The 27298-nt window shown below is 37.9% G+C and overlaps 1 protein-coding gene across 4 annotated transcripts in view; it reads right to left on the bottom strand.

Annotated features, from left to right (window-relative positions):
* Positions 1-40: 40 nt before the first annotated feature.
* Sp1 (transcription factor Sp8) overlaps positions 41-27298 on the bottom strand; it is a 100860-nt gene continuing 73602 nt past the window's right edge. For 3 of the 4 annotated variants that reach the window (XM_069041961.1, XM_069041960.1, XM_069041958.1), the window contains one exon: positions 41-1818. In XM_069041961.1, the coding sequence (XP_068898062.1) occupies positions 490-1785 (1296 nt within the window). In that variant the 5' untranslated portion in view covers positions 1786-1818 and the 3' untranslated portion in view covers positions 41-489. Of the gene's footprint in view, positions 1819-21925; positions 22126-27298 lie in introns of those variants that run through there. The other variant, XM_069041959.1, reaches the window with a different exon arrangement.

Raw genomic sequence — 27298 nt, 5'->3', positions numbered from 1 at the left:
TTGATTATATTATTAGGAAGTAAATTGAAATTAAATGAGATTTTAGATTGAAAATTATATTCACTGTCAACGTGTTCACAAAAGCTCTTATAGAATAATTTACAGATATAGTTACAATAAAATTTACAGGATTACAGCTTCTTTGGCGGAAAGAGAAACATGATAAAAACCTTAACAGTATAATAATTCCATAAATAATTTAACCAGTTTCCTAAGGTGTATAACACAAAGCCGTCGAAAAGAACCGATGATATGTGGACACACTGAAAACACGTTTCTCATTCACCTTAATTCTGCCGACACTTATACATGTAAAATATTTAAATATTTATATTATATACAATAAATTTTATAATTAGCAAAATGATAACTAAAGCTCCGTCCATTCACAATATGTACAAGTAACATTGAGAAACAAGTCCGTATCACAAGGGGGTCCTCGCGCTAGCGATGATAGCCTGGATAAAGCAGCGCAGGGCCCCACCGGCCTCAAACCAGACCCGGCGGCTTCACATCCAGCCCCGTGACCATGTCGAGTCCTTGCATCTGCGCCGACGGCGGCGGCGTCTGGTTCATGGACGCCGGCGAGTTCACATTGTTCGTAATATCACTCTGACTGTTCTCTTCGGAGTCGCTGCAAGAGTCCGAGCTGCCCTTCTTCCCGTTCCCGTTGTGCGTTTTCACGTGTTTGGCCAAGTGATCCGACCGCATGAACCTCTTGTTGCAGACGGGACAGGCGAATCTCTTCTCGCCCGTGTGCGTCCTGAGGTGGCGCTGCAACTCGTCGGACCTGGTGAACCGCTTGCCGCAAAAGAGCCAGTTGCAGACGAACGGCCTCTCGCCGGTGTGCCACCGCAGATGAGCCTTCAGATGCGACGTCTTCCCGTACACCTTCCCGCATCCCGGTATGTGGCAGCTGTGGATGTTCTTCTTCCTCAGGTGAACACCCGCAGGTCCCAGTCTTTCGGCCTCTTGGCAGTTGGGGCAGTCGCAAGTGGCGCGACCGGTGTAGCGCCGCTGCGAGCGCGGAGACGGCACCTGCGGGGGCAAGCCGCCGGCCCCCCCAGTCGGGGACGGGGCCGAGCCCGTCGCGTGCAGCCCGAACGAAGCCCCGACCGACTGCGCCCCCGGTAACATCGACTTGTACGTGTCCTGCAGCAGGTGCTGTCCCGACGACAGGAGGTGGTTGGAAGCCGCCAAAGAGTGCGTCAGCGTCGAGTAGTCCGTGGAGTAGTTGGCCGCCGCCATCTGGGCGTGCATTCCCGCCGCCCCGCTCATGTCCAACCAGCTCCCGGCCGTCGAGTGCACGTCCCACCAAGCATTCGCAGAAGTAACGGAATCGCTCTTGATGCCCCCGTGGTGCGTGGCGCTGGACATGGTGTTGAAGGGCCAAGACTCGTAAGGGTGGCGCGAGTAGACCGACCCCAGGTGGTGGGCGGTCGCCGCACCTTCCACCTTCCCCAAAAGCGACGACTGGTGGTGGTGCACGTGCGAGTTGTCGGCAACTGCTGGTTGTGAAGTCGCTCCAGGGAAATACAAGTCGCTTCCGTAGGAAGCCGTGGTGGGTACGCTCGAGCACGACGTCATCACCGACCGGCTAGAGTAAGTCGGATTCGCTGATGACGTTCTTTGTGGTAGGGAACTCGAGGAGGAGACACCGGTGCTTCCGGGAGAGGGAGCACCTTGCGGACTTTTTTTCCAAGGGTGGAAACCCTTGCCCACGGCGGCGTCCGCCAGAGGAGGCGGCGATTTGCTTGACAGCTTGTTGCATTGCGCCGCTAGCATCGCCAGAGGCGTCCCCCGTAAGCTGGGATGCTCCTGAAACAAAAACAAAGGAATTGGAGGTCTGTTCCAACAAAGGGAAGACATAGTATATGCTATACTAGTGTGCCTCAAGGGTCCACTCTTGAGCGGCGCATCTTCACAGAAAGAAATAGAATTTGAATTTGACTGATCTGCGTATGACCAAAAGGAAGATAATGATGTGGGGAAAAATTTTTGATCGCGACAAAGGTTCAAAATCATCAAGACCAAATTGAGCCAGTTCTTTGTTCTGGTTATTTGGTCTTCGTTTTGATCCAGTGATGGTTTGGCACGTTTGTGGTTGGTGAAGATTTGACAAGGTGATGTTGCGGATTCGGTGGTCGGAGGGAAAGCTTGCCCCGATTGATTTAAATGTAAATGCGTTTTGGTGCAGGGCGTCGGATTAAATTTAGAGTCCGACCACACAACATCGCACTAAATAACTCGGCATCGATTAATATTTTGAGTTATGGTCGGAGAGTTCTCACAGTCGTCCGAGTTAGGAAGTAATTAAGAAGAGGGTGACCTTCGAGCGAGCAGGGTCCAGTAGTGGCTTCTTCCATTATGTGCTTTTATTATTTGATCGCCGAGGGCTTGGAGTGGACCCTTGAGTGATGGCCCGACACAATGCGGCAAGACGTGGTCGGCGACGCCCAGTGGCACCGTGATTGGCGGCTAAGATATCGACCCAAGAAGACGCCGCCGAAGAGTTCGCCCACCCCAGCGCGTTTTTTCCTGGGGCCCGGTGCCCCGAATTCTGCGAAACTCCTTTCAATTAATGTTCGGCGGGAGCTAATGGACGCGCCGTATGGAAGCGTGTTGTCTTCGAATAAAAATCGGTAATCGTGCCCACAGCGCTGCTTGCGGAAAGCATACATCATCTCTAACCACTACCTGCGATTAACTATTCCGATAGGTAATGATAGCGTGTACAAAAACTTGTCGATATGTGCTATTTCATCAATATAAATGACCCCTATATCTGTCAAATACACACCAACCATAATAGCAAACATTAGTTTTTTAAATAATTTCATTATACGCCCGCGACCGGTGCTGGCTGCTCGATTCTTCGGATGGACGCGGAGGCCGAGCCTCCTCGACAAGCAATCATCATCAACGTTGTTATTAAGACCAAGACTAATAAAGCTGCTGGCGCATTTGATTGGAAAAATAGGATTGTCTCGTCATGGGCGTAGCGAGGAAGCGATAGAAGCCGGTGGGCTGCATTAATTAAAATCACATTTATAACAAACAGACAAAAACTTGCTTACAGCGAGAACACCTGATGTGACGAGGTGCAAAAACATTTCCTGCAAAAATCCCAAAACCGACGTTTCTACGACTAAATTACCGCGATCGTTACAAAAACAATAATTTACCGGCCTAGATAAACTAAGTCATGTCGAAAATACAACTTATAACGTAAAAGCTTCCACTACAAATGAACGTGTCACGTGAGCGTGAATTGGGGCTGACACGTGGAATGGGCAGACGTACCTACAAAAAATGTGCACAGCGAAGCTGTGATTATCTTAATTACAATTATACGTTAAATTGGGGGAGATGTAATATGTAATAGTTATTTACGTTAGAGTACGGTAGGGGTATTTTCCAGCGCGAAAACTAGGTTTCGGGTTCGAGGCGAAGCCGAGGGCTTGATTAGTTTGAGAAAAAATAAATAATAATTCTTGTTTAAAAACATGGATTTAGTAAACATCGTTTGCTTGACAAATAAATCAATCCTGAGTGAGAGATTTGATGATGCAGGAGCCGCAAAAGACCCCACTCGATCGGTGTTGCTGCTAATCTGATGATTTGTATGGAACATCATTACCATCATCATCTCTAGAGGAAACAATTTGTAGTGTGTAAAAACGTCGCGGTCTGCATATCTGCACGTGATGTCTCTTACACGACAGCTTCAAATTATTCCCCGGCACGAAAATTTCATCCAGTGCAAGAAAAGTCGTTAGTAATTTTTTTTCCGATCGGAAACCCGAGGCCCATAACGATCGTCGATTGTAAAAAGGGTAACCGGAGCCGGGCGGATAGTGGCGGTCAGTTTTCTTCAATTAGCCGCCATCCTACTCCAGTAACTCGAGAGCGGCGGTTTCTAATTAGCCATCATGAGGCCTTAATTGTTCGGTGGTGTGACGTAATCCACGAGCAAAGGACCCGCGAAACCGGGGGTCGGAGCCTCAAACACGGCCGCTTTAATCAACAGTATAATGAAAAGTTGGCGCCTGTTCGTCGCTAGCAAGACACGCACAGCTACACAAAAAGAATTAAAAACTAGAGAGTGGCCATCATTATACGAGGAGAGAAGTCTCTTCGACGGCCGCACACCACTAATGGTCGGAACGAATGCCCATTTTCATTCTTCACCGACACGTTCGCCTCTCAACCCGTGAAGTTGGGTTCACTTCGGCTGAAACGGACGGATTTAATTCAATTGTGGACGGTCACAGTTGGGAGAGGGCGCCATGGGAAATTGACACGCTTATTTGGTATCAGCGCCGGGAATGACAAGCGAATAACCGAAACCGACAGAACGACAAGAGGATTGAACACTTTATCAAATCGCAGGTGTTTCCTTTTCAAACTCACTCCAGACGCCAAAGCTCTATATTTCACAAAGATTTCAGTTTTTTCTTCAGTCAAAAAATTATTCTTATTCTCTTGAATTTAAATTGGGAATGTTGAAAAACAAGACAAACAAGGAAAGGTGTAGAAGATATCGCAAGAAGAAACTTAAAGGAAAGAAATATAGAAGAGTCTGGAAGAATATGCTGCAACGAACGAAGATAACCTCCACGGTCTGCAAGGAATAGTGACTTCTTATACTACTTCGTGATCTATTATAGATTGAGATATCCCAATGCTACTGCTGCAAATAAGACCTATAGTCGGGGCGGCGACTCAATGGAGTAATATACTGGCGTGATCTTCACGTGATTTTCGGGGGATGGTTTCCTATTGGTACGCAGCCGAATTTTTCATCCAAGATTTAAATTTCCCGCACAAATTCAAATTTGGTGAGACAGTGTAAATCAAGTCTTTTATGACATCCATCGCTACAAACTGTGACGTGAACACCTCGTGACTATTTCACTGGTTCGCCGCGCCAACTATAGCTTGACATGCTGTAACTTCTAGTAGCTCAAAAATGGCATTTCATAAGTTCTGCAGCCATTGCAGTCAACGAGTGAGTGAAGAAAAAAAGAGAGACAAGAAATACTTATAAGTATGCACAATATTGAAAAAGTGATTCAAAAAAAGTAAAAAAGTCTTTGAAAATGATGGTCTGCACAGGACGAGCTTAAGATATAAAGTACAACACCAGGTCGAGGAGTGAAATGATATAGAAAAACACGTGAGAAAAAAGAAGGAAGATACATGTTTCGAAAGGAAAAAAAAATAGAAATTTGGAATGATCATACAAATCTTCGAAAACAAAAATCGAGAGTGTGCTTGGAACTAGTTGGAATCGGAAGAAAAGATTACCACTATCAGTCGTCACTTTCACACTCTTGAGAATATTTCGTTGCGTTGTCGTCCTTTGCGACCACCTGTACGTGCAGAACGAAATAAATAATGAGTCGCCGGTGTTTACGTCAATTAATTATGTTTACAAACGCGAACGATACCAAACATTTTGTTGTTGAATGTACCCGATGCATGAAATAACACAAAAATAATGTAAACAAATTATTCCGAGTTGGATTGCGGCAACAATGCGAGTCGTAGTAAAATGACTTTTTAATAATGAGGTCGCTCCCGCACATAATAAACCACCACAAAATACATTGAAATCGTAATGGAGAATTGATTGGTGTACGAAGTCGACGGCCGGTGGCTAACAAGACAGCTGGCGAGGGCGGCATCCAATTCACGCCGCGTTACATATGGTGGTGGTGGTGGTGGATTCGAAACGTTCCCCGAGAAAACCTAAAGGTTCATTCACACATGATGTGTGCACGTCGAGACCGTGATTACGCCCGCTCCACTTAATTCGCTTTGATTGCGTTTACGTAACGTCTGCGAGCCGGTTCAATTGAGATTGATGACATTTCGAGATGCGCAACTACCTACACGCTCTTACGTAGTCGTACGACTGTCGATCATCTAAATGGTGCTTTTTCTTGACAACCACTTTTTCTGACTCGTGGCCAATTAATGACGCCAGCTTCCTAATAAAGCTCAATTTATCCACACGTAAATTGAACGCAATGCATTTTACGGAACGTAATGTTGTTATACGGTTATTGCGCCGCACTCGATATTATTTACGTTCGATTTATGTCTTACGTGCAACGGAGTTACGGTGCGTTGGCTTTTATCTGCCAACATAAATATAAAAATGTCAAAACAACTAAACATCCATTTGAAACAACCGACTGATTTATTCATGAATTAGTTAATAAAAAAAGATAATGAGAAGATGGCTTCAAATTGTAGCCTTGGCCGTGGTTATTAGCAGCGCTGGAAAAAAATTCGGTGTAAAAGTGTTTGACGGAACTAGGCAAAAAATGTTTGTTAATGAGAAACGAATATTTACATTTTTGACGCTAGCACGAATTTTTAAATCCCAAATTGGTTACACAGATGGTTATTTATAATTTAAACACCGCAGGAATGACGCCACCCACAACCGTTTCATTTCAGCAAATGAAATCTTTTTTTGGGACCAATGCCGTTACAGGTACCTATTTTATAGCAATTTTAAAACCAAAAAAAAACAAAATTGACAAATTATATTTTGACTAATTTATTTTCAATAAGTAATAATTGTCAAAACATATAATTAACGAAGAAATATTCCAAAATAAAGATTCCATATTTATTATTGATCATGGTAAAGAAAAGAAAAGAAAGTCACTGCGTCTAAATGAATTTTAGAAAGTATGAAAATTGATGTTTTTACTTTTGTTTGAAATTATTTTAACATTTTGTTTAAAATTAATATGCTACTCTTATATCATTTTGTATCTACGAGTATCTACGTTTATTGCATAATTTCATTGCAAAAATAAAGATAAAATAAATAAAGCTATTTATTGTTTCTTTTTCAAAATATTTTGTCGGTTAAAAGAGAAGTGTTTTTATTAGAAAATAATTACTGACATGCAATTTAATTTAAGAATGTATATTTTATTAGAAAAATAAAAGAATATCTTTATATAATATGATCATAACAATTCAAGGTTACTAAATATTTGCAATTTGAAGATTCTCAGTAACGAAGACAAGATTTCTCAAGGTTATTAAATATTTTTATTTAATATCGAGATTATAAGAATTATTTAATTAGTTCTCAAAATATACATCGCGAGGAAAGTTTGCGAAAAAGTAGCTTAATCAACCAATAGTAAGAAAGAATACAGAAGAAATAATAAAGAAATGAAAAACTGAAAACAAAAAAAGGAAAAGGGACGTGTGAAGAAAGGAAGAAAGAACTGAAAAAATAATTAATGTAAACAGGAAGGAAAAGCAATACAAATTTTCTTAGCAGGTGGTTCAAGAATTATTTTTCAAGACTGTCAAAAGTCAAGTCAACATGAATTAATGAGAAGTAAATTCAAATAATAAAAAATGAAAAATGGAGAAAAACAATGACAACGGGGAATTTTATCTGGAAAAGAAGATACAGTTATTGGATTTTCTCATGGGCTATGAGTCATATCTGCGCAAAATATCGGTGTCAAGTAGGCGCTACAAATCGACCGGAAAACATCGTCATTTGTTACGTTAGTGTCGTCTCTCTCTCGTTTATTTGCATGTAAAGTAGTCGACGTTTTCAGTTTTGATTGACAGATTTTTCACAGGTTTATCGCTCCGCTTTCGCGCAGATAATTCCAAGGTCACAGCCCATGAGAGAATCCAATATATGTACGTGTGTATGAACGGTTTGAGATTGATTTGTGTTAGTAATAAATCGCCTGAAAAATAGTGGTGTTTTTTTTGGACAACAGATCAATATGATTCATTTGAAGCATTTTGTGTAAATTATGTTTCGATAAATTTTATTGATCTTCCACTTAGTATTACTTCACATTATTTATCTATATTTCAAGTAATATATCTTTGTAGTTGGAAAGATTTCCTCACCATAAATACAATAATGATGTCACTTTTTCTGTTTCTCATTATTACAATAAATGGGGGCAGTCAGATACAGAAACATAAAAATATATCTTCCGCAGAAGTGTGAAGTGGAATTTATTTATTTATTAAGTGGTTGGCAGCTTGCCTAACAAACAAAATTATAACTGCAGTTTTCAAGAAAACGTCAAAAGTGTTTAATTTCCTAAACGTCCACCAACGATGTGTAAATATCACCAGATTTATACGTCTAGTCGAGCACATCTCTCATTTTTATATTATTTTTACTTCATTGTGTAATCTTTGTCATGTCGTCGAGAAATTTGAAAAATAACAACTCTAATTTTTTGTAGATGTTACTTTTTAAAACAGTTCGTATCACGTCTGTCGTTTCTCAACCCAACCCACTCCTGTCGACCTTGCCTCGCCGTGAAGGGGGCTTTAGGTCGCCGTATCCAAATAAAATTGTCCACTTATCGACCGCGTTGGAGCATTACGGGCCGCGACACGTTCCCTTCCGGACTTTTTATATCCCCATGATGAATGTTTGAATACGGCGAGCATTTGTCATCCATTCCGATTATTTATATTTAGTTGAACAAACAAGGACAGGCCGTTTATTATAAGCTCTCTCGGATTACACGAGTACTACACGATCCGGTGCTTCACAAAAGCTCTAAGCGGATTACACAGTTGTTGACGACAGCCAAGAGGACAACACCGGATTTTTCGGGTAACAGTCGTTAATCCGGCTACCTGTGCGCTCCGAATTGTGCAGTTCGGTCGGGATGCACCTTTAGTTTCCGTTGTTGATGTGTTACAACAAAGTCAATTTGGGAGTCGCAGACAGCCGGAGGGCGCGTCCCATCCCCCATGCATTTAACCTCCCAACCTTTCCTCATTAATTTTGAAATGCGGTTACCTAAAGGTTTTTTTTTGACATGCATAATGCATCCTTAGTGTGTTGCCGACCGAGTCATTAATTCCAACTTATTAGTAATTCAGGGAATAAATAAAGAATCCTCGCTACCGGCTTACTTCTGTCATGTTATAATTGTTTGTCAATCTTTGCGTGATGGCCTTGGGGCCCGGTTTCATCCTCTGCATCATCGGCTACCGTCCGCTTTTTCCATTTTGTTATTTTGATTTATTTCGCTTTGATTATCGGCCTGGCCTATTATCGATCCGAGTGCCGCTTCGATTTGTTGTGGTCACAGTTTCGGCAAGTCATTAGCCTGCAGGATTCTCATTAATTTTTAAGTGACTCACTTACTCCCAAAAAATGACTCTACCTCGCCCAAAGCTCTGGCCGAGGGGGCCACGTGACGAAAAGCCTCTACTCCAGAGCAAACGCCATTTCCAGGTGAAACTCGGATCGTCGCCGGTTACCCAACACAATTTACATAATAATTATTTATTTGTGGAATTTTTTTTTTCGGCAAATATAATTTATCGACCCACGCAGTGTTGTGAAACGAACGCGCCTTTCCCACCAAATTGGTATAAAATCTGTCCTGGATGAAATAGTGCGGCAAGGCGAGATTCGGGAGCAGTCCGAATCCTACGCAAATTGTTCCAATGTATTTAAGATTTCATTACTGTGTATGCGATGGACGGCTACCGGTGTTGACTTCTTGCACGATAAATAAACAGACATGGGACTTAACGAGTTTCGGTCATAAACAAGATTGGGACGTAGGTGAACAAATTTATATGCATGAGTAGCCCGGGGTTATGGTTGGGACGAGGTTTTTACGAGCCCATCTGAATGAGTAGCGCTACTTTTATGTGCAGCCACTTCCGAAACTCTCCAGAGTCTGGAGAGGCCGTCTAGAGGTCCTCTGCACCTCTCGTTTTAAACACAAAGAGCAACACTCCACGCAGTTTATCTTATCAATACTTGTTCTATCCTCTTTTGATTCTTAAGCGAGCTTGCCATTTCCAAAAATTGTGACACAGGTACTCCAAAAATTTTTCACAACCACCACTCTACTAGTATTAATGTTGCAGCGTCGTAGTTCAGTTATTTGTATTGTAATAATACTGCAAACTATTCAGAACGAAGATTTTGTCTTTAGTAAAACAAAAAAGGGAACTAAACTACCTATATCAAATTTAATTTGCTGCTCTGTAAAATGAAATAAAAAGAACTATTTTAAAGACAATTCAAACCGCTGTTTGTTTATTTATTTTACCGAGGGCTGTGCAATATATCCTATTTGTTCTACGCATTTCAGGCGGGTAATGACTTACTTTACTGCAGGTCGTACGGTAATAAATATTTTATCGCATGCTATACGTTAAGGTAAATAAAGAAAAGAATTAAAGAAAAGTAATTTGTTCTGGACTCGTTATTTTCAAGGGTGGAGAACTAAAATAGTGATTGACGTTTCAAGATTTAAAAACTATTTTTTGTTGATTTTGAAAACAAACGACGGCTATTTTGACTTTGAATTGGATTTTTGTTTTAATTTTTTTAAGATTCTGAGCGATTGTAAATAAAATTTTGAACGCAATGCGTAATATGCTACATTATTACCGGACTTGCATAAACTCGGCCCACAGCCTCGTTGTGCAAACCTCACATGTAACGCTTTATCACTTGGTTAATTTTTTTCATTTCAATTTTGTTTTCGTTTATGTCTTAGATTCTTAAAACGTCGAAAGACAATATAAAAGAGAATTTTGTCTCTTGCATAAATGTAAAAAATGTAAGATTACAACAATTACACTAGACAAAAATCATTATTTCAGTCAGCATATTATTATGACTGCATATTAAAAGAAAATAATCCATTTGGTGTTTAGCCAGGATTTAACCAGTTTATTCTTTGGAAAAATCAAATATTCATTGTAATCAATATGTATCGACAACATTTATCAGTTTGATGTGGATTTTATGAACCAATTTATTTAATTATGACATTGTTAGGGATTAAAAGTATCAGTGAATGATACATGTTTTTGCTTGAGAGAATGCTGAAAAATTATTATCAAATTGTTTTTCTCTTCAAAAGCTTAAAACTTCAAGAATAACAATCTTCACTTGCACTTTGTACAATTATTGTGTTGAAAGTAAAAAGCAATCCAGTTATTTTATTTTTTCATTTTTTACTTTTTTGGAAACACAAAGAGCTTGATTCTTTTAATGATTAAAGACAGCACTTTTCTTTCTCTTCTTCATTTTTTCATAGTTGTTTTCTTTGAGTAAATGTGATTTTTATCAACACAAAAATATTGGAATAATTTATGAAGAACATTCAGTTTTTTTATATTTTATTTTCAAAAAAATTGGATGTCTTATAAAATAAAAAAGCAAAATTGAGGTTATGTACCTATCTATACAGGGTGTTTCTGAAATACGTGTGTTAATTTTAACCAGTGAAAGAACTCGTCAATTTATGAAACTTTTCTCTATAACATTTTGTAAAATTCGTAAAAGTATTCCAAAATTTTTTGCCCCACAATTTTTACCAAACGAGTCTTTTTGTGTAATTAACTAGTTTCTATTTTTTGTAATCATGAGAAGCTAAATTTTCATTATTTTTTTTTTTTCTGTAAGAATGGAACTTTTTAACAAAGCTCTGTTTCTATCACAACAGAAAATTTTCGCCCTTACCCATAAGCGGGTATACACTTTGATGGTTAATTTATTCCAAATTTTAAATCAATTTGTATTGCTTTTCGTAAAAATGTTATAGAGAAAAATTCCATGATTTGGCCCGTTCTTCCACTGGTTAAAATTAACACACGTATTTCAGAAACACCCTGTATATTTTTCAATATTAAAAATTTTGGAAATTTAGCATTTTGCAAAAATCATTAGCAAAATTTTCCTAGAATGGGTGTAGTGTTAATTACAAATCTTGTACAAATAAGGTCATTATCATTAATTTAGAAATTTATTTTCAAAATTGTGAAAATGTTCGGTTCGATTGTAACGAGCGTTCAAAGAAATTTGTTGTCAAGCAGGCTGTGGGTTTCTCTATCTTTTACAAGCGCAGATCGTCTTTTTAATTGGTATGCTTTTCTCCCGATACATAACCTCACTTTAGTTATCATATTACAGAAAATTAAATCATTAAGTATTGTAAAGTAAAAACCATCACAAGAAAATCAGGAAATTTCTCGTTGGTTACAAAGTCAACTGCTTTTTGCAAAAGAAACAAGTCACACCACTGTTTGTTTGCTGAATAAAAAACGTTTGACATCTAACAAAGCTGAGCAATACGTTAATGAAAGCAACACAACACAACGATATTTTGAGCGCTCTTGATGTGAAAATATTCCTCATGGTAAAAAAAATAAATTGTCAAAAATGACAAAGATTCTCATTGTCACAAAAGGTTATATTTACTTATTTTTCCATTTGATTTGAAACATGAAACGTTACTGTAGGTATGTCATAGCTGGCGGTTAAAGATGTTTTACCATATTTCTCATTTGTATGTGAGAATGCTGCAAGACTCCTCTTTGTCTTTGGTAAATGTCACAAATTTCAAACGTTGCAAACGACAATCAATGGCGCTGCGACACGTTCCGCGGGATTGTTTTTTTCCAAGTCCGGGGGCTGGAAGTCCTGGATCCTGTTCGATATCCAGATAAGCGACGTTGGAAAGCGAGTAGGCAGCGTATTTAAAAATATAACAAAGTCGGTCACAGTTAATAAGATTTATGAAAGTCAATTAAGTTTTCTAAAGGTATATTCTGACATGAGGTGCGTGACAACCTCCGTAATATATTCATAGCTATAATGAAGGTGGGCCGACTGTGACCTCCCTGGGTGTGCCAAAGGAAGAAAGGCGACAATTGATTGACATTTTGTCGAGACCGCCGGCCATTCTAACGTAACTTATCCACACGATCCACTCGGCTAATATTCGACTTTCAATTTCACCTTTTCACGGAAATTTCAAAGAACTCGGACGGGATCCTGGTCCGATTCTTCTGAAACAGCGATCTCGACCGCAAGACAAAAGCCTTCACGCTTTGGACAAGTGCCAATCTTCTTTCATTTCAAAGAACTCCAACCGAAACTTGGGTAGACTTTTGGTCACATCGAAACCAATCAGAAAACTATTTCTTAGAGTCGGGAAGCTTTGTTTAAACGGAAACCACTTGTTCGTGCACCGAGAAATCAATTTGAATCATGCGAGGCCTGGTGACGTCATAGTCACCTGATCGTCATGTGCATCTACAGCTTAACGAGCTGACCTAACCAATTAACGTCCAGATATCTGCAATTTTTCAAACGTGCACTCCCAGCTCAAAAAACGTGTCGGCGCTCGTGACTTAAAACGTTTTGGCAACTGTTGCGGATTGGACAGTTCAATTTGGCAGCGAACTAAGTTATCTACTTAATAACTCTTTCTTTGGTCTTGTGCTGACTTAAATGTACCTACGAGTACGTGTCTTATCTAACTTCGCATAACAATTACGCTTTTATTAAAAATATATTACTTTAATGAGTCAAGTCATTAAAAACTCTGTCATGCAACCTTTTTCCAGCAAGATAATTGTAAATTGGCAGCTAACGAGGCGGTGTTATAATACAGAATTTTTCTTTCCACTCGACCGTCTGTGCATACAACAAAGTAGAAATATTATAAATATATTTTGTTCTTGCAATAGGAGTCGTGCAATTTTGATTTCATCTTCTGTGTTGGGCACTTCAAAAAAGTTTTCTTCTACATTATCTAGAAGATATGTATAGGAGAAATACTTCATATTTTTTCTGAGTGATTTTTTGCACCAAGAAACCTCATGGCGTCTACAAGAAATAACACACCTTTTCCATGGTTTTGGGAAAAATTATTAGATCTTTTTGCTTCGTAGATCAATCAATTTTGAAATCTTTGTTTCTGCAGTAATTCAAGAAGAGTAGATCTTTACTGTGAAATAGATAAGACACATTTTAGAGGTCTTAAGAGTAGAATCGTTGCTAGACCTTTTGTTCCCTAGAAAAATCTGTAGATTATACTTTAAAATCCTTGCTTTGTTTGTTTTGACGACTATGTGAGGACAATATTTCCACAAGAATTAGATCAAGAGCTTGAAGGCTTAATTACTGAATTCCGATTCTCGAAAGTGTTTACTTACTGAGAAGGCTTCCAATCTCTCTTCAAGATACATAAATCCTTTGTGGCAGTACCTCGAAGCAGTGCATTATCTGAGTCATCCAAAATGTCAGGAGCTAGTCACTCCGGTCTACACGGACTTCTAAGCCTTCTTCGTCAGCATGTTTTTGTAATTGTATTGTTAAATAAATTGACCTGAATATTTGGGAAAGCGTTTTTTGAAAATTTTGTTTGATTTGTTCGGTAGGATCCCAGAAGCTCGGGTGCACCTCTGTTTAACAGCGTCGCTCGAGCCAGAAATAGACCCCGAAGACAATTAATCTAGAATTTTAACGCCCTTTCTGTGAGCGTCGGTAGAATGCGTGGAATTGGAGCGTTTCCACCGAATCCAAACGACAGGAAGACAAAGTGCCCCCAGTTTAAGTATTCGAACTCGCCATCAGTTATCCCGAAGACACGGTTGACGCAGAACAGACAATAAAAACCTAAATGGTCCTAATTTACGGCTGGTAGGCTAAAATTACAAGCGGCGTCGAGTCAGATTTCCCAAAAATTTTCAGCGCCCCGAAAAACAATCATCAGGAAAACCGCCAAAGGGGTCGAAAAAGAGCACGAAGAAAACGAGACGGCGCATAAAAAGCTGACGTTTTAAAGGTAAAAAGTCGGCGCCGTTTGAGGCCCCAACGAGTTATAAGAGTTATAAGTGGTGACTGACAGTATATGAGCAAGCGGCGGAGCTATGGTCAATTGTGGGCTCTTCAGGTTTGACGGGCGATAAAAGGTATCTCCGCTTTTATTATGTCATATTCCCGGTAGCGTTTTTAAACAACGGACGGCGGTCCTCGGAGCGGCGGGGCGTCGACCCCCGCTAATGGCGAGAATTTGCGTAATTTTCGGTGGTGTCCTTCAAGGTTGAGGAGGTTTGACGCGTCGGGTTATTTATGGCCTCCTCGCAGGAAAAGCCAATCAATCCTCATCGAAATCGGCGATTTAGACATCAAAGTAATCGCCGTAAAATTCCAAATGAAATCAATTTGGCGCAGGAAGCGGGGGGCGATTTTTCATAACGAAATTTCTCGGGAAGTCGGCCGCCATCTGGGCCCCATTAGTCACCGCGGTCGTGCCAAATTCCCCGGAAAAAATTGGCCGTTCCGAAGCGATTAATAGCGCGGAATCCGGAGAATCGCGGCGCAATTACGGAATTATATCGAGATTAGTCTTAATTCGAATGATAAACACGAAAATGACTTTTTCACTCACGAATTAAAAGTTTTTCGGTTGATTCCGAACATGTTAAGTGACGACACCCGCATATAACATCATCAAAACCAAATTATGGTCATTTTCGGTGTTGTTACTGAACTTGTGTTTTACACACGCTATCGCGTCGGCTTTCATGAGAAACTTCTCGGTTTGTAAATGTTTCAGCCCGTGGTGTGCCCAATTAGTGAAGGGAATATTACCGGTTTTTTGCCGTATTTGGATAGGAAACAATTACGATAAAACGTAACGAAAATTTCGGTTACGACATGCACGATGAAGACGTCTAAGCTGTCTACCCGACGTTCCCAGTTCTGCCGATCGTGACCCATTCGAGTCGATTTACCCACTTAATCAAAATATAATCCCTTTCGAAAATACTTTTATAACTAATTAAGCATATTTGAAAGTCGTTACTCGATCGGTATATTCTGTGACGGCCCGAAGTCAGGTCGGAGCTTTGGTCAGCCTTCAAGTGATGAATCTAATAATGATTTCAACACCTTTATGACATGGGACAAGTACTTAAATAAATATCTACGTGAACCACCTCGATAATAAAATATAGAAGTTTTTAATATTTGCTGCTAAAATATTAAATTTAAGAAAATAATGTTTTTGTAAAATCGTATCGAAATGAAGTCATTTATACAGTAATTTGCGGGCGTAAATAACGCCTTTTGTGCCCTAAGGCCTAAAAGAACAACAATTAATTTTAATAGCTACATATTTTATTTGTTGCATCACATTAGCAACCAACAACATAACTCTTGATTTTTGAGAACGAATCATGTCATTTATTTTTTCAAAGCTGTAAGGTGGATTTAAATGATTTATGATCTTACAAAAAATAATGTTTGCATTTCGGGCGTGAACGGCGATTTTGGCCCTTTGGCGTCTTATAATCCCTCGGCCCTTCGGGCCTCTTATATTTCCGCCGCGGGCCAAAATCGCTCCCTTCACCCTCTTAATACAAAAATATCTATTGTGGCCTAGAATTATTTCAGATAACTGTCGACATATTTGTGAAAATTACTACTTAATAATAATTTTAATAGACATTAAGATTTGTAATAGGCAGGGTGAGAAAAAATATTAAGTAATTGAAGTAATAATAACAATATTTTCACTATTGAACCCTCTGGCGTAGCGAAGAATTTTTCAAGTCAAACTTTATTTACAAGGTTTTGAAAATTTAGCGCTTTTGAAACACTTTTCTTTGAAAAAAACTACAACCATACAAAAACATTGCAATTTGTATTTCTATTGGTATACCTATGTATTTTTAATTACATATTTGAAATATTTGATGAATAAAATTTCTATGCCATAAGATGCAGAAGATAATAAAAAATGCCTTGCCTTTCTTTTTTGAAGTAGAATGGTTTTTCTCTTTTCACGAATAAAACGAAGCAAAGAAACCAAATTGTGAACTTTGTTCAGATACAAATCTAATAATCTGAGAATATAATTCATGTGTCACATGATTGCTTTTCGGCGATTTCAATTGGCTGAAATAGAGTGGTATGAGGATATTACAGTATTAACTTAGGTATTTATTTATAAGGGTAGCGATATTTGTCAAATTTGATAGCTAAAAATGTTTCTATTGTAAGCTGAAAAAAGTGTAATAATCCTTGAGGAGATATAAAGAAGTAATCTGTCCCACAAAATACAGTTACCAAAAAGCAAAGCCAGTGGCGTTTGTTTGTGAATTTAAATGTTCCTCAAGTGTTTATTTATTATATTCCCTCATCAAACATCAATCGCGACAATCCATGATATGACTCGTGAAACCGGAGCAGACATTCAACTCGCTTTGCGGATTTGTTGAATCTGCAGCGTGGTTTCACTCAAAGATATCATCGATGGTAATCGTATCACTTGTTATATTATACCTGATAATCCCTTGAAGCGAGATAACCAAAACTGATTGGCTAGATCTGTGGATTTAACACCTATTAAATTATTTTGACGATTGGTGTTTAAAAAAAGAATACCTATCTAAGAAAACGACGGCAACACATGTATATTTTTGATCACTCTATAAAATAGAACAACAAAAAATAGTTTTTTAAATACTTAGTATATTGGATTATGACCACATTTTCATCGATATCTGTTGTAAAAACAAAAAAAGGATGAAGTCCATCATAATAAATCAAGAGAAACAAACTTGGAAAATGTGAAATGATGTGTTAAGAATTATTGAATGTAAATTTTTAAAATGAGTTAATACATTTTTAGTTAATACGAGTTTTTAATTGATGATTTTTTTAAACTTTACATATGTGAAATTTATAAAGAAATTTTTTGGCACTCGAAACAACAAGCGTATGTAAAAGAGAAAATACATTAATCATTTTACTAAAGAGTAATAATGATTTAGGTAAAGTAAATTGATCATAATTAGAGCTTACATTATATGCAAAACGCATACATATTTATTTCTGAAACAAATACACAGGAAATTCAAGCTTTAACAGAAGGTACAGCAAAGCATTAATGTTTAATACATTTTTTACTTGAATTGGTGTACAATAATACTGATTACTTTTCGTTTTGGGTTAATCTTTTTTATTTCTTTTTAATTAGAATTCATAGAAATTGTATTTAATGTCTGAAATATTTTGTAAAAAAATTAACAAATTCCTACCTTATACAGGACATCTATAAATGAATGTCGGGTCAAGTCAGCTTTGGAAAAAAATATTATTGTGGCGCCTTTTTGAAACAGATGCCCAATTTTAGTTTGTCATTAATTGTCACTTCTGACGACATTAATGGCGTTTTATTCGCGATTTTCAATCCAGTTTTCCTTCCTTATATTCATTTTATCACAGTTAACAAACACCAAAAATCTGTATTTTTCAATACAAATTGCAAATTCGTCCGGTTTTGGAGCTATACAAAATTTGTAAGGGTAGGATTTAGCCAACAACCTAACCTGAAAATGTGACACTCAGCATTTGCCGAAATTATTGTACACATAAAGCGGCATATTCAAAATTTGGCAAATTTTCATAACAAGCGGGACCAGACAATAATTTATAGATACAGAACGAAAATTTTCCTAATGTAAATTTGAGTGTGTCCATTTGTCAATTAATTGTCTACCTAACAATACCTATTAAATAATTTTTAAAAATGTCATTGAATTTTGACGTTAATTCTAACCTATCTCTCGTAAGAAGTTTGCACACTATGGAAAAATTGTAAAAATGCGTCAATTTTATTGTGACAGTTCCCGTTTTTTTTGCAACGAACTGTACCCTGTGCATCAGTCACATACAGGGTGGGGCATCGTATACGCGCACGCGAGAAATCGAGACTTCTAATTAAATAAAATTATAGGTAAGTACAGTAAGAAGAAAAAAATGATCTTGAAATGGTTTGTCTTTAATTTATTTTTTTTAATTTCCTTCTTTTCTTTCATTCCTTCTGACATATTACTAAGTATGTATTAGGCATTCACGATCTTTTTGGGACCGAGTTGGCTATGATTTTTTCTTTTCATGTTGGACTGACTGATTCAGAGTGATGCAACGGATGCAACTTTTTTTTCTGTTACTGTCTGTTCGACATTTTGTTACCACCGCATTACCAGATTTATTATTTTAATACATATTCGTAAAAAAGAAAATGATTCATTAAGTGTGTAAAAATAATTTAAATTTCCATCAAAGGAAAATCAAAATTGCCACAATAATTTTGTTACGACAAAAAAATTCCATTAAACGAAGCTATATACTTCCAATTTAAAAAGGACAGACCAGATTTAAGAGATCCGGCAACAATGTACCTATTCAGAAAATATAACCTTAAACTGAAAACAAGTCAAGTCAAGTTAAGAAAAAGTGTCAATTTCCTTTAGGGAATTTAGTTATCACCGAGGTACTGCCAACGAAAACACTAGATGGTCATAGCCAACTCGATCCCAAAAAGATCGTGAATGGCTAATAATACCGAGCGATCATTTAAAAAACAAATCGAGTTTGCTTTGGAGCCTATGCTATAGCCGACTCGATTTATTTTTTAATTGATCGCACCGTATTTAAAATATAATTCTTTCCTGTAGTTGTAAATGTTGAATTATAAAAAAAATTAAATAGGTTTTTAAATAGTTTTTAAATGTTTTCCTTCTATTTTGTCCTCTTAGGTGTAACTAACATGTTGAGATGACAGTTTTATAAGGCCTAAAACAAGCGATTCTAGAACGCTTGTTCCGCACAAAACACAACAAAACTTTTCAACATTCAATCAACTATAAAATAGTTTTATTTTTTATTGACATAATGTTCATGGTAAATCTGTATAAAAAACTGAAGCAAACTTATCGTGGCTTAAATTACACAACCACCAGATTCGTGTAGATTGTCCCTATCATGCCATCCACATCTACAAAAAAATAGCCATTTGATAAACAATTTCAAATAATCATTCACTGTAACAGCGTAATGAGAAAATAATGATTGGAAATAAATAAATTACCGGAGTAATTTTTTGTGACAGTGGCTCGTTTATTTGTTCAGCATCGAATTGTTTTATTATACCAATAGGTACAAATAATTTCTCCTTGTCGAACTCTTCCAACTAATTTTCGTCGAACATTTAGTCGCTGCAAGGTCGCCCAGACCAAAAATGTGAATCACTATCAAAAAAAATAAAAGAAAATCGCACGTCATATCACATTTCTAGTGCGGGTATTTACGTCACGGTACTCCTGTCAGAAATATTCACCCAACATCTGTTACCGACATTTCTTTTTATTCCACGAGGATTACAAAATAGAACTTGTTTTTCAGTTTGAGGCAATTTGGACCCGCTCGATCATGTCCCTGATTGAGGTTGACAATTTTGTCGTGTTAAAGGGACCCAGCCCATTGTGTCCGTCGAACACCTCGTCCTTGTTGACAAAGTTTCAAGTTTAACCGCAGCGAGAAATAACTTCCCAGTTTGACGAAATGATCGCGCCGAATACCCCGCGAGCGCATTTTCCGTGCGAGTTGTCCCGTCCGTCGGATGAATGGGAATTAGCCTAGTTTACGTCGCTTAAATTCACAGCCTGTTGGCGAAATATAAAATGAACAACGGCACCACATGCGGGTTTTGTGTACTTTGCTTGATGGATCTGCACAGCGGGATATTTTTCAAATGCTAGACGGAGTGTTACACTGCCCTAATGGATTTTTAATCCTCTTCAACGCCTGATGGCATCGCAAGCGGAGAACAACTGCGGTGCCAATCAGCGGTCAATTAATGAGCGGAGTGAGCAGTCTTCGCTTGATTGGAGGGCCCTCGACCGAAAGTAGCTGTTGTACACCTTGTTAGGTCATTTTTAGAGAGGATTTAACAATGCCACAATGGACCGGACAAGAGCGAAGGCACAATGGACTGAAAATGCGACCTGTTTACTTAGGATGGCCATTTAAGTGCCCCGAGATGAGGCTGCACACTGAAGTGAGGCAATATCTGAAATTGCGAAAGGGCCAAAAATGACAGAAAAGTGACAGATCGGCACAAAAATCATTTGCAACGCAAAAAGAATAGCCCAATGGGTTCCAGAAAGTAATAATGATTTATTATTATTATGACTATCACTGTGTATTATTATCCGATGATACGGCATTCAGGCCGGATTGTATTGTTTTCTCCCAAAAAAATTGTTATTGTTTAATTGTTTAAAGAATGACGAACAGTTTTGATTTCCTAGGGTACAGAAAATCTACAGTTTTTTGTTGTTTTGACTCAATTTCGAGTAATTTTGATTTCCTTCTATTTAACATAATTCTAAAATAAGAAAGTTTACAACAGAAGCACAGTTCGTTAGGTTCTAATTTGACCAAAAAGTGTCTATACATTTTAGACACACTGTATATGCTTATAATAAATTATCCAATAGTAAATTGTTTTTTAACATAAAATTTGATTACCTCAATTCCACGGTCCGGCCCCAAACGGGGGCCTCTCACACTTTTCAACGCATATTTTTCATCACCTAATTTAATTGACATTTAGCGTTAAGCTGTAATGGCGGCAAAAGCTTTTAAACGTCCGCCTCATATACATAATGGTAATTAGTTAGAAATAACAGTCGAGCGGCATTTTTGACTGCACCTTTTTGCTCCCAAACTAGATAGAATTAACGTTAATGGCCCCCCATTTCGAGGCGACTTTCCAAAAATTTATTGTCTCCCGGTATATTAAATTCCTGCGACCGATGGACCCGAACGTAATTCATCAAAATTAATTAGCATTTTCTCGTGATACGCGATCGTCGATGATAATCTTGACAGTTCACGCCGGTGCCGTCAAATAAACGTCAAAATAAAGTCAAAATAACGAACAGTGGGCAGAGATGGCGTCCGATTCGTTTCTAATTGGCGTTATTTACAGCCAGGACATTAAACAAATGACTGTCAGTTTGTTAGACGAGATTCGCCGTCGCAGGAGGCGAGACGGCTCCTGTACAGCAGCTCCAAAAGCTCGAGTGGGGCAACAAGATCTACACTTTTGGGCCGTGAAACTCAAAACTCGCAATTTTTGAAACTTTTTTGAACATTTGAACTTACTTCTCGACAATTTTGATCATGAAATTTTGCAAAGCTCACAAAAAGCTCGATCGAAATTTCGGGATTGTTGGATTTGTGTTGTGATTTTTGGTTCCTTTTGGTACTTACTGCAGCTTTGACATTCATGGACATGGCTGGTATTTGGGCCCCGTACAGTTGGCTCGCCGTGGGGGTCATGTCGGTGAGCATGATGTTGACGTAAGCCACTGTCTTTTATTTTACGTACAACACCGGCAAAAAACAATGCCCGACACAGCACTCTCGTACAGTACAATATTCAACTGTTATTGTTGAGATCACATTGCTTACTGATTCTCGGAAGGGGAAGGATCCAAGATGCCCAAATCACAGGTTCCCCTACTGTTCGGTCATAAGAGGGCGTGTCGGCCCCGTCGACGGCCAATAGACGCCGTTGCCATTTATCCCAAGCCCCACCCATCCGTTTTTATAGCCGGTATGGTAGTGCGCATGACGCCCCACGGACCCACAAATTACAACGTACTTGATGAATGAGTACACCTATATGTGCGTCTATTATTTTGTAAACAAGCACTTTATTAGCGTAGGCACTTGACGATAAAACTCACGGTATGGTTGATGCTCGCCGGGAAGGTGTTATTTTCGGGAGCTTGTTTATACCATTAAAATAATGGTACTGCATTATGGGTGATGACATGACTTTTACAACTTTTACAGCGCTGTCGGTGTTCCTAATCATCGCCCCACTTGCCGATTTGGATGCCTCTCCCCTACCAACAACACACGTGAAAACAACCGAAAAACGAAAACTTACATTTTTGATTCTACCGACACGTGACTAGAGCCTAGACCGGTGCCTACTACGATGTTGTTTTCTCGGTGCGTTTGAAGTGTGACAAAGACAGAACGATGCGTCACGTGTTCGGAGCTTTTACAATTTTTCACGCTCATAATTTTCCACTTCCAATTAATTCAATTCTCAATTTGTGCGCTCTCGCCCATTAAAAAGTAGGAAACAATAAATATAAAAATATAAATTCAAAACTACATATTGTTATTTTTAATTTTATCAACATGAAATCCAATTATTTTGTCCTTTCATTAGGTTTACGAGTTTTGGAAAAATAAAAGACAAATCAATTTGTTTTTTTACGTGTTTTCCCAACCATCAACAGTGCGTACACGTGATGTTCCCATAGGAAATTCAAAATATTACAAATATGTATGTATTTGTCATCCGAAAGTAATAATAAAATATTCATTAATAACACACATAGCACCTAACAATTGTTTTTAATTTTAAAGAGACATTAAAAATGTGACAGATTGATAACAGTTACTACGGAAATGTAGGTTTCCAAATAATTATCGCGGCGAAGTTGTGATATACAACCGGCGATGTTGTGATAAATTGTGAATATGTTGCATTCCATTTGTGGGGTAATAATTTGAGTTGGATAGTTGCACCAGCCCACCATCATTTTGTTCCTCGCCATTGCTCCTTTGCGATTATAAATCAAGCTTATTGAAAAATATGTAGGAATTATGTTCGCTTAACTTGCTATTAATTATTATTAGATATCGACAGAATCTATTAAGATCTACATTAAACAAGTCGTGCGTTGTAGTGCTGAGAGCTTCAGGTGTACAAGAATTAATTGAAGTTAGATTACACAGGTTATTTTGGTCTGTGGTAAAAAGTAAAAAGACGAAAAGTCTGTCTATCTTCGGAGATTATTAAAACGCTTTTTAGTGCTTTTTTGGTATCGTTATCGCAACTTTCCCCAACACATCTGTCAAAGTAAAATAAAGCGTTTGTAAAAATAACAAATTTAATGATTTAAGTGAAATAGCTAATTGAAATATGTATGTACCTAAAAATTGTATCTTTTGCTTAGTTTTATGAATAATAATAATGTGTGAAAACGCACACATTATTATTATCTTTTGCTTAGTTTTATGAATAATAATTATTATTATTGTTTTTTATATCAATAATAAATTGATGTGATCTTCAAATGAATTATCATTACCTGATAGATATCTGGCCTGAATGCCGTCCCCCCTGTTTTTAATAATATGTACCTAAATGATTTAATGCTAAACATAATAATCAATTCACGATCATCCAGAAATTTTAAAAATAACAAATCAATACACAAAGTTTTTAAATATTCAACGAGAGAATAAATGATAATCGGTAATTCACAAAATGATCCAGTAGAATTACACCCGAACTTTTTTTTCTCCAGATAATTTTCTGTTTTAACGACTCAAGCACTGTTACAGGTATTGGATTCTCTCATGGGCTGTGACCTTGGAAATATCTGCGCGAGAGAGAGAGAGGAAACTGACGTAACGAATGACGATGTTTTCCGGTCGGTTTGTAGCGCCTACTTGAGACCGATATTCGTCGTGTGCGCGGATATGACTCATAGTCCATGAGAAAATCCAAGACCTCTACCTTGCAGTACCTAATGTGTCTCGAAAAGCTGCCAACGGCCTCACAGTTCTAAGCAACAAGTTCTCATTGAAAACAGAAAATTATCGGATAAAAAAGATAATGGTGGTAATAATTAGCTCACTAGTGCAATTACGGTGGTGGGCTACTATTCGCTGTCAAGTAATTGTTATTGGCTGAAATTCAAATCTGGCAGCTATCCAGTTGGACAAATTATTTGTCAGAAAATCAAGAAATATGTAGGTATACATATTTTAAAAATTTTATGAAGTACCTAATGCATTTTCGACTCATAAATTAACGTTTCTGTGAGTTTTAAATTTTTCACTGAAATATCCTTTATGCGGGTAAAACTATACATACCTACATACGACAAAGAATTGTTGTCACTTCTTCATTTTTTAATTTTTGGTGTCGTTGCATAATTAACGCTGTACAGTCGTTTGCACGGTAAGTCGTATCGGGCGGTGTAAACCTGGTTTTCTTAAAATTCCTGTCAGAAGATAAAAACTTTAATAAATTGGTTCAGAGAATTATTTAGACGTCAGTTTTTCAGGCCAAAAAACGATCTCAATTTAATATCCATCAGATATGTGTTGCATATTAAATTGGAATTTGGTGAAATTGAAGCGAAGTGATTAAAAGCTGTATTGGATTTTTGGGAAAAACAAAGATTGCAACTTCTGGGAAGTGTCTAACAGCGTGAAAAACACAACTGTATCTAGTTCATCTGCGCCCTAGTCATGCACCATGATCACATTGTCGAAAAGTGTGTTCGCGTGTGTGGTCGTTTGTACAAATTGCATATTCTCATAATACCATCATCGGTACGTGCTGCACAATAATTTCTTTGATCTCGCCGCGACCGACTCCGCGTAGGAGTGTTGGCGAGCGTTGACGCGATCGTCGCGGGACACCCTCCCCTACCTACTAGAATTCTCAACACAAGAAACGGAAAAGTGTTGTGCATCTGGCGAGTGGCGGAAAGATGAGCTTTTATCTAATATCTAAGGTGCTGCTGTCAGCCGAGGCCGAGACTGAGGTGTAATTATGCCCCATCTTGGACAGTATTAGCGGCGCCTGCTTTACCGACCTGCATTATCGTCATTATAAAAGTCATCATCATTATCTGGACTGATCATTCCCATCATCGTCGGCGCTAGACGTCTGTCCGTTGCGACATTGATACGATGAGAAACGGGTTCTTATTACCGCTGAAATATATTTTTTTTTGCTTCGGATATTGTTAACGGTAAACAGGTTTGTTCCCAAATTGTTCACAAAAATAAAAGAAAACCCGAAGCAATTACAGCGACGGGAGCTTCAATTGTCAATCGCTGCGACTGTGGTAAATAATAGGTCGCGTCGAGCTCAGACGTGCCTTTCGCGTCCCACAGACTGGCGCATTTTTGCAAAAATTTGTACCTACCAATCGCGACCTTGGACTAGCTTGCAAATGACTTAATTTAAGCGAAATTGCGCAGTTTAATTAGACTTTTCTTTTCATTTATTATGTTAATGCGTCCCGATGTGTAATTAGTTTTTTCATGTTGCCGCGATGAAAAATAACGAAGAATTTGTGCGTTTAATGTCTGATGTATGAAAATCACGCTAATTTGTATTTATTCTCGGACGTAATTATTATAATCCTTAAAGCGCGCGGTCCGGTGTGTTATTACCTAAAATGATTTGGTCGTTTTGACGAAGTAAAAAAATTCTCCCATCATCATCGCACGAGGGAATTAATATAATGGAAGAAAGACGACCGGGACTTAACTAGAAAATTTATAAAAATGAATTATTTCACGAAATTTGATTGAAGCAAACCAATTGGAGAATAATTTGGCGTAAGTGGAGGGTCTAAATTGAAATACGGTTTAAATAAGCTCTTAGCTTTAGGGTAAATGCCGACAGATAGTGCCAGTCACCCCAACTTGCATATTAACGCACCAATCAACCCTGCAGACTTTATATTCGGCCGGATATTGACACCGAAGTGTCGCATTTCCTGATCGTATTCGGCTGTTTTGGGGAAATGTTTCTATAAAATACGAATTTCAAAAGAAAAAACAAAATAAAAACCTTTTCATTTTCTTTTACTATTCGTTCAACACTCGTCAGAGCCAAATAAAGAGACTAAAGGCCAGTTCATAGAAAGAAAATTAAATATTTAATTCGAATTAAATTTTAATGCGCGATTAACCCATGAATCCGAAACTTCAATTGGTTCAATCTGATCACGTGTTCAGTTAATTTCGCATTTGATTACGATTAACTTAATTTTGCTTCGGTAAACTGGCCCTAAGTGTAGATAAAAAGTTAATTAATATCTATGAAGTATTTGTTTCTATGTGCAGATAATTTTGAAACAACTACTCGTATCTACGAATTACTCTATCTTTCCTTATTTATGATTTATCTTTAACCAATACTTATCTACTTAAATATAAAAATAACAATAAAGCCAAATCAGACACATAATTAAAAAGTTAAGAATCATGTTTAGGTATTCTTCAAGCGGTCGAAAATTGTACCTTTGTGTATCTTTATAGAAACGGTTGTTTCTTTCTGTTCTTTTTAACCGGACTTGAAACACTTCAAATCCTAGGAGTTGAAATGTCCACACGGCTCGATCGAGTCCAAATATAAGGTCATTTCGAGCATTTCTCACGATTTATCAATAATTACACGGAATATTTAATAATTAAAATATCTCTATTAAAAAAAAACTATAAAAAAGCGAAATAAGTAAATTATTACGCAATATTTAACCGGTGTCACTGTGGTGTAACACGAGTCACCCGTGTGCATAGATGACAGATGTCAAAATCAAAAATAGCAAAGATAAAATAGTAGATAGGATATATCGTTCAGAGTAGAAGGTCTTTTTGTGCTTCGCCCAGTTGCCGACCTCGACTTCGTCTCGGTCTTCAATCTTTGGGCTTCACACAAAAAGACTCACATCTACTCTTAATGATATAAAATACTATTTTGTTTGATAACTGTTTTTCTTTTCATTATCAAATAAAAATAATCCATTT

Source organism: Tenebrio molitor, chromosome 3, assembly GCF_963966145.1.
Source record: "Tenebrio molitor chromosome 3, icTenMoli1.1, whole genome shotgun sequence".
NCBI lineage: Eukaryota > Metazoa > Arthropoda > Insecta > Coleoptera > Tenebrionidae > Tenebrio > Tenebrio molitor.
Note: the sequence above shows the minus strand (reverse complement) of the source record. Positions and strands in the feature narration are given on the sequence as shown.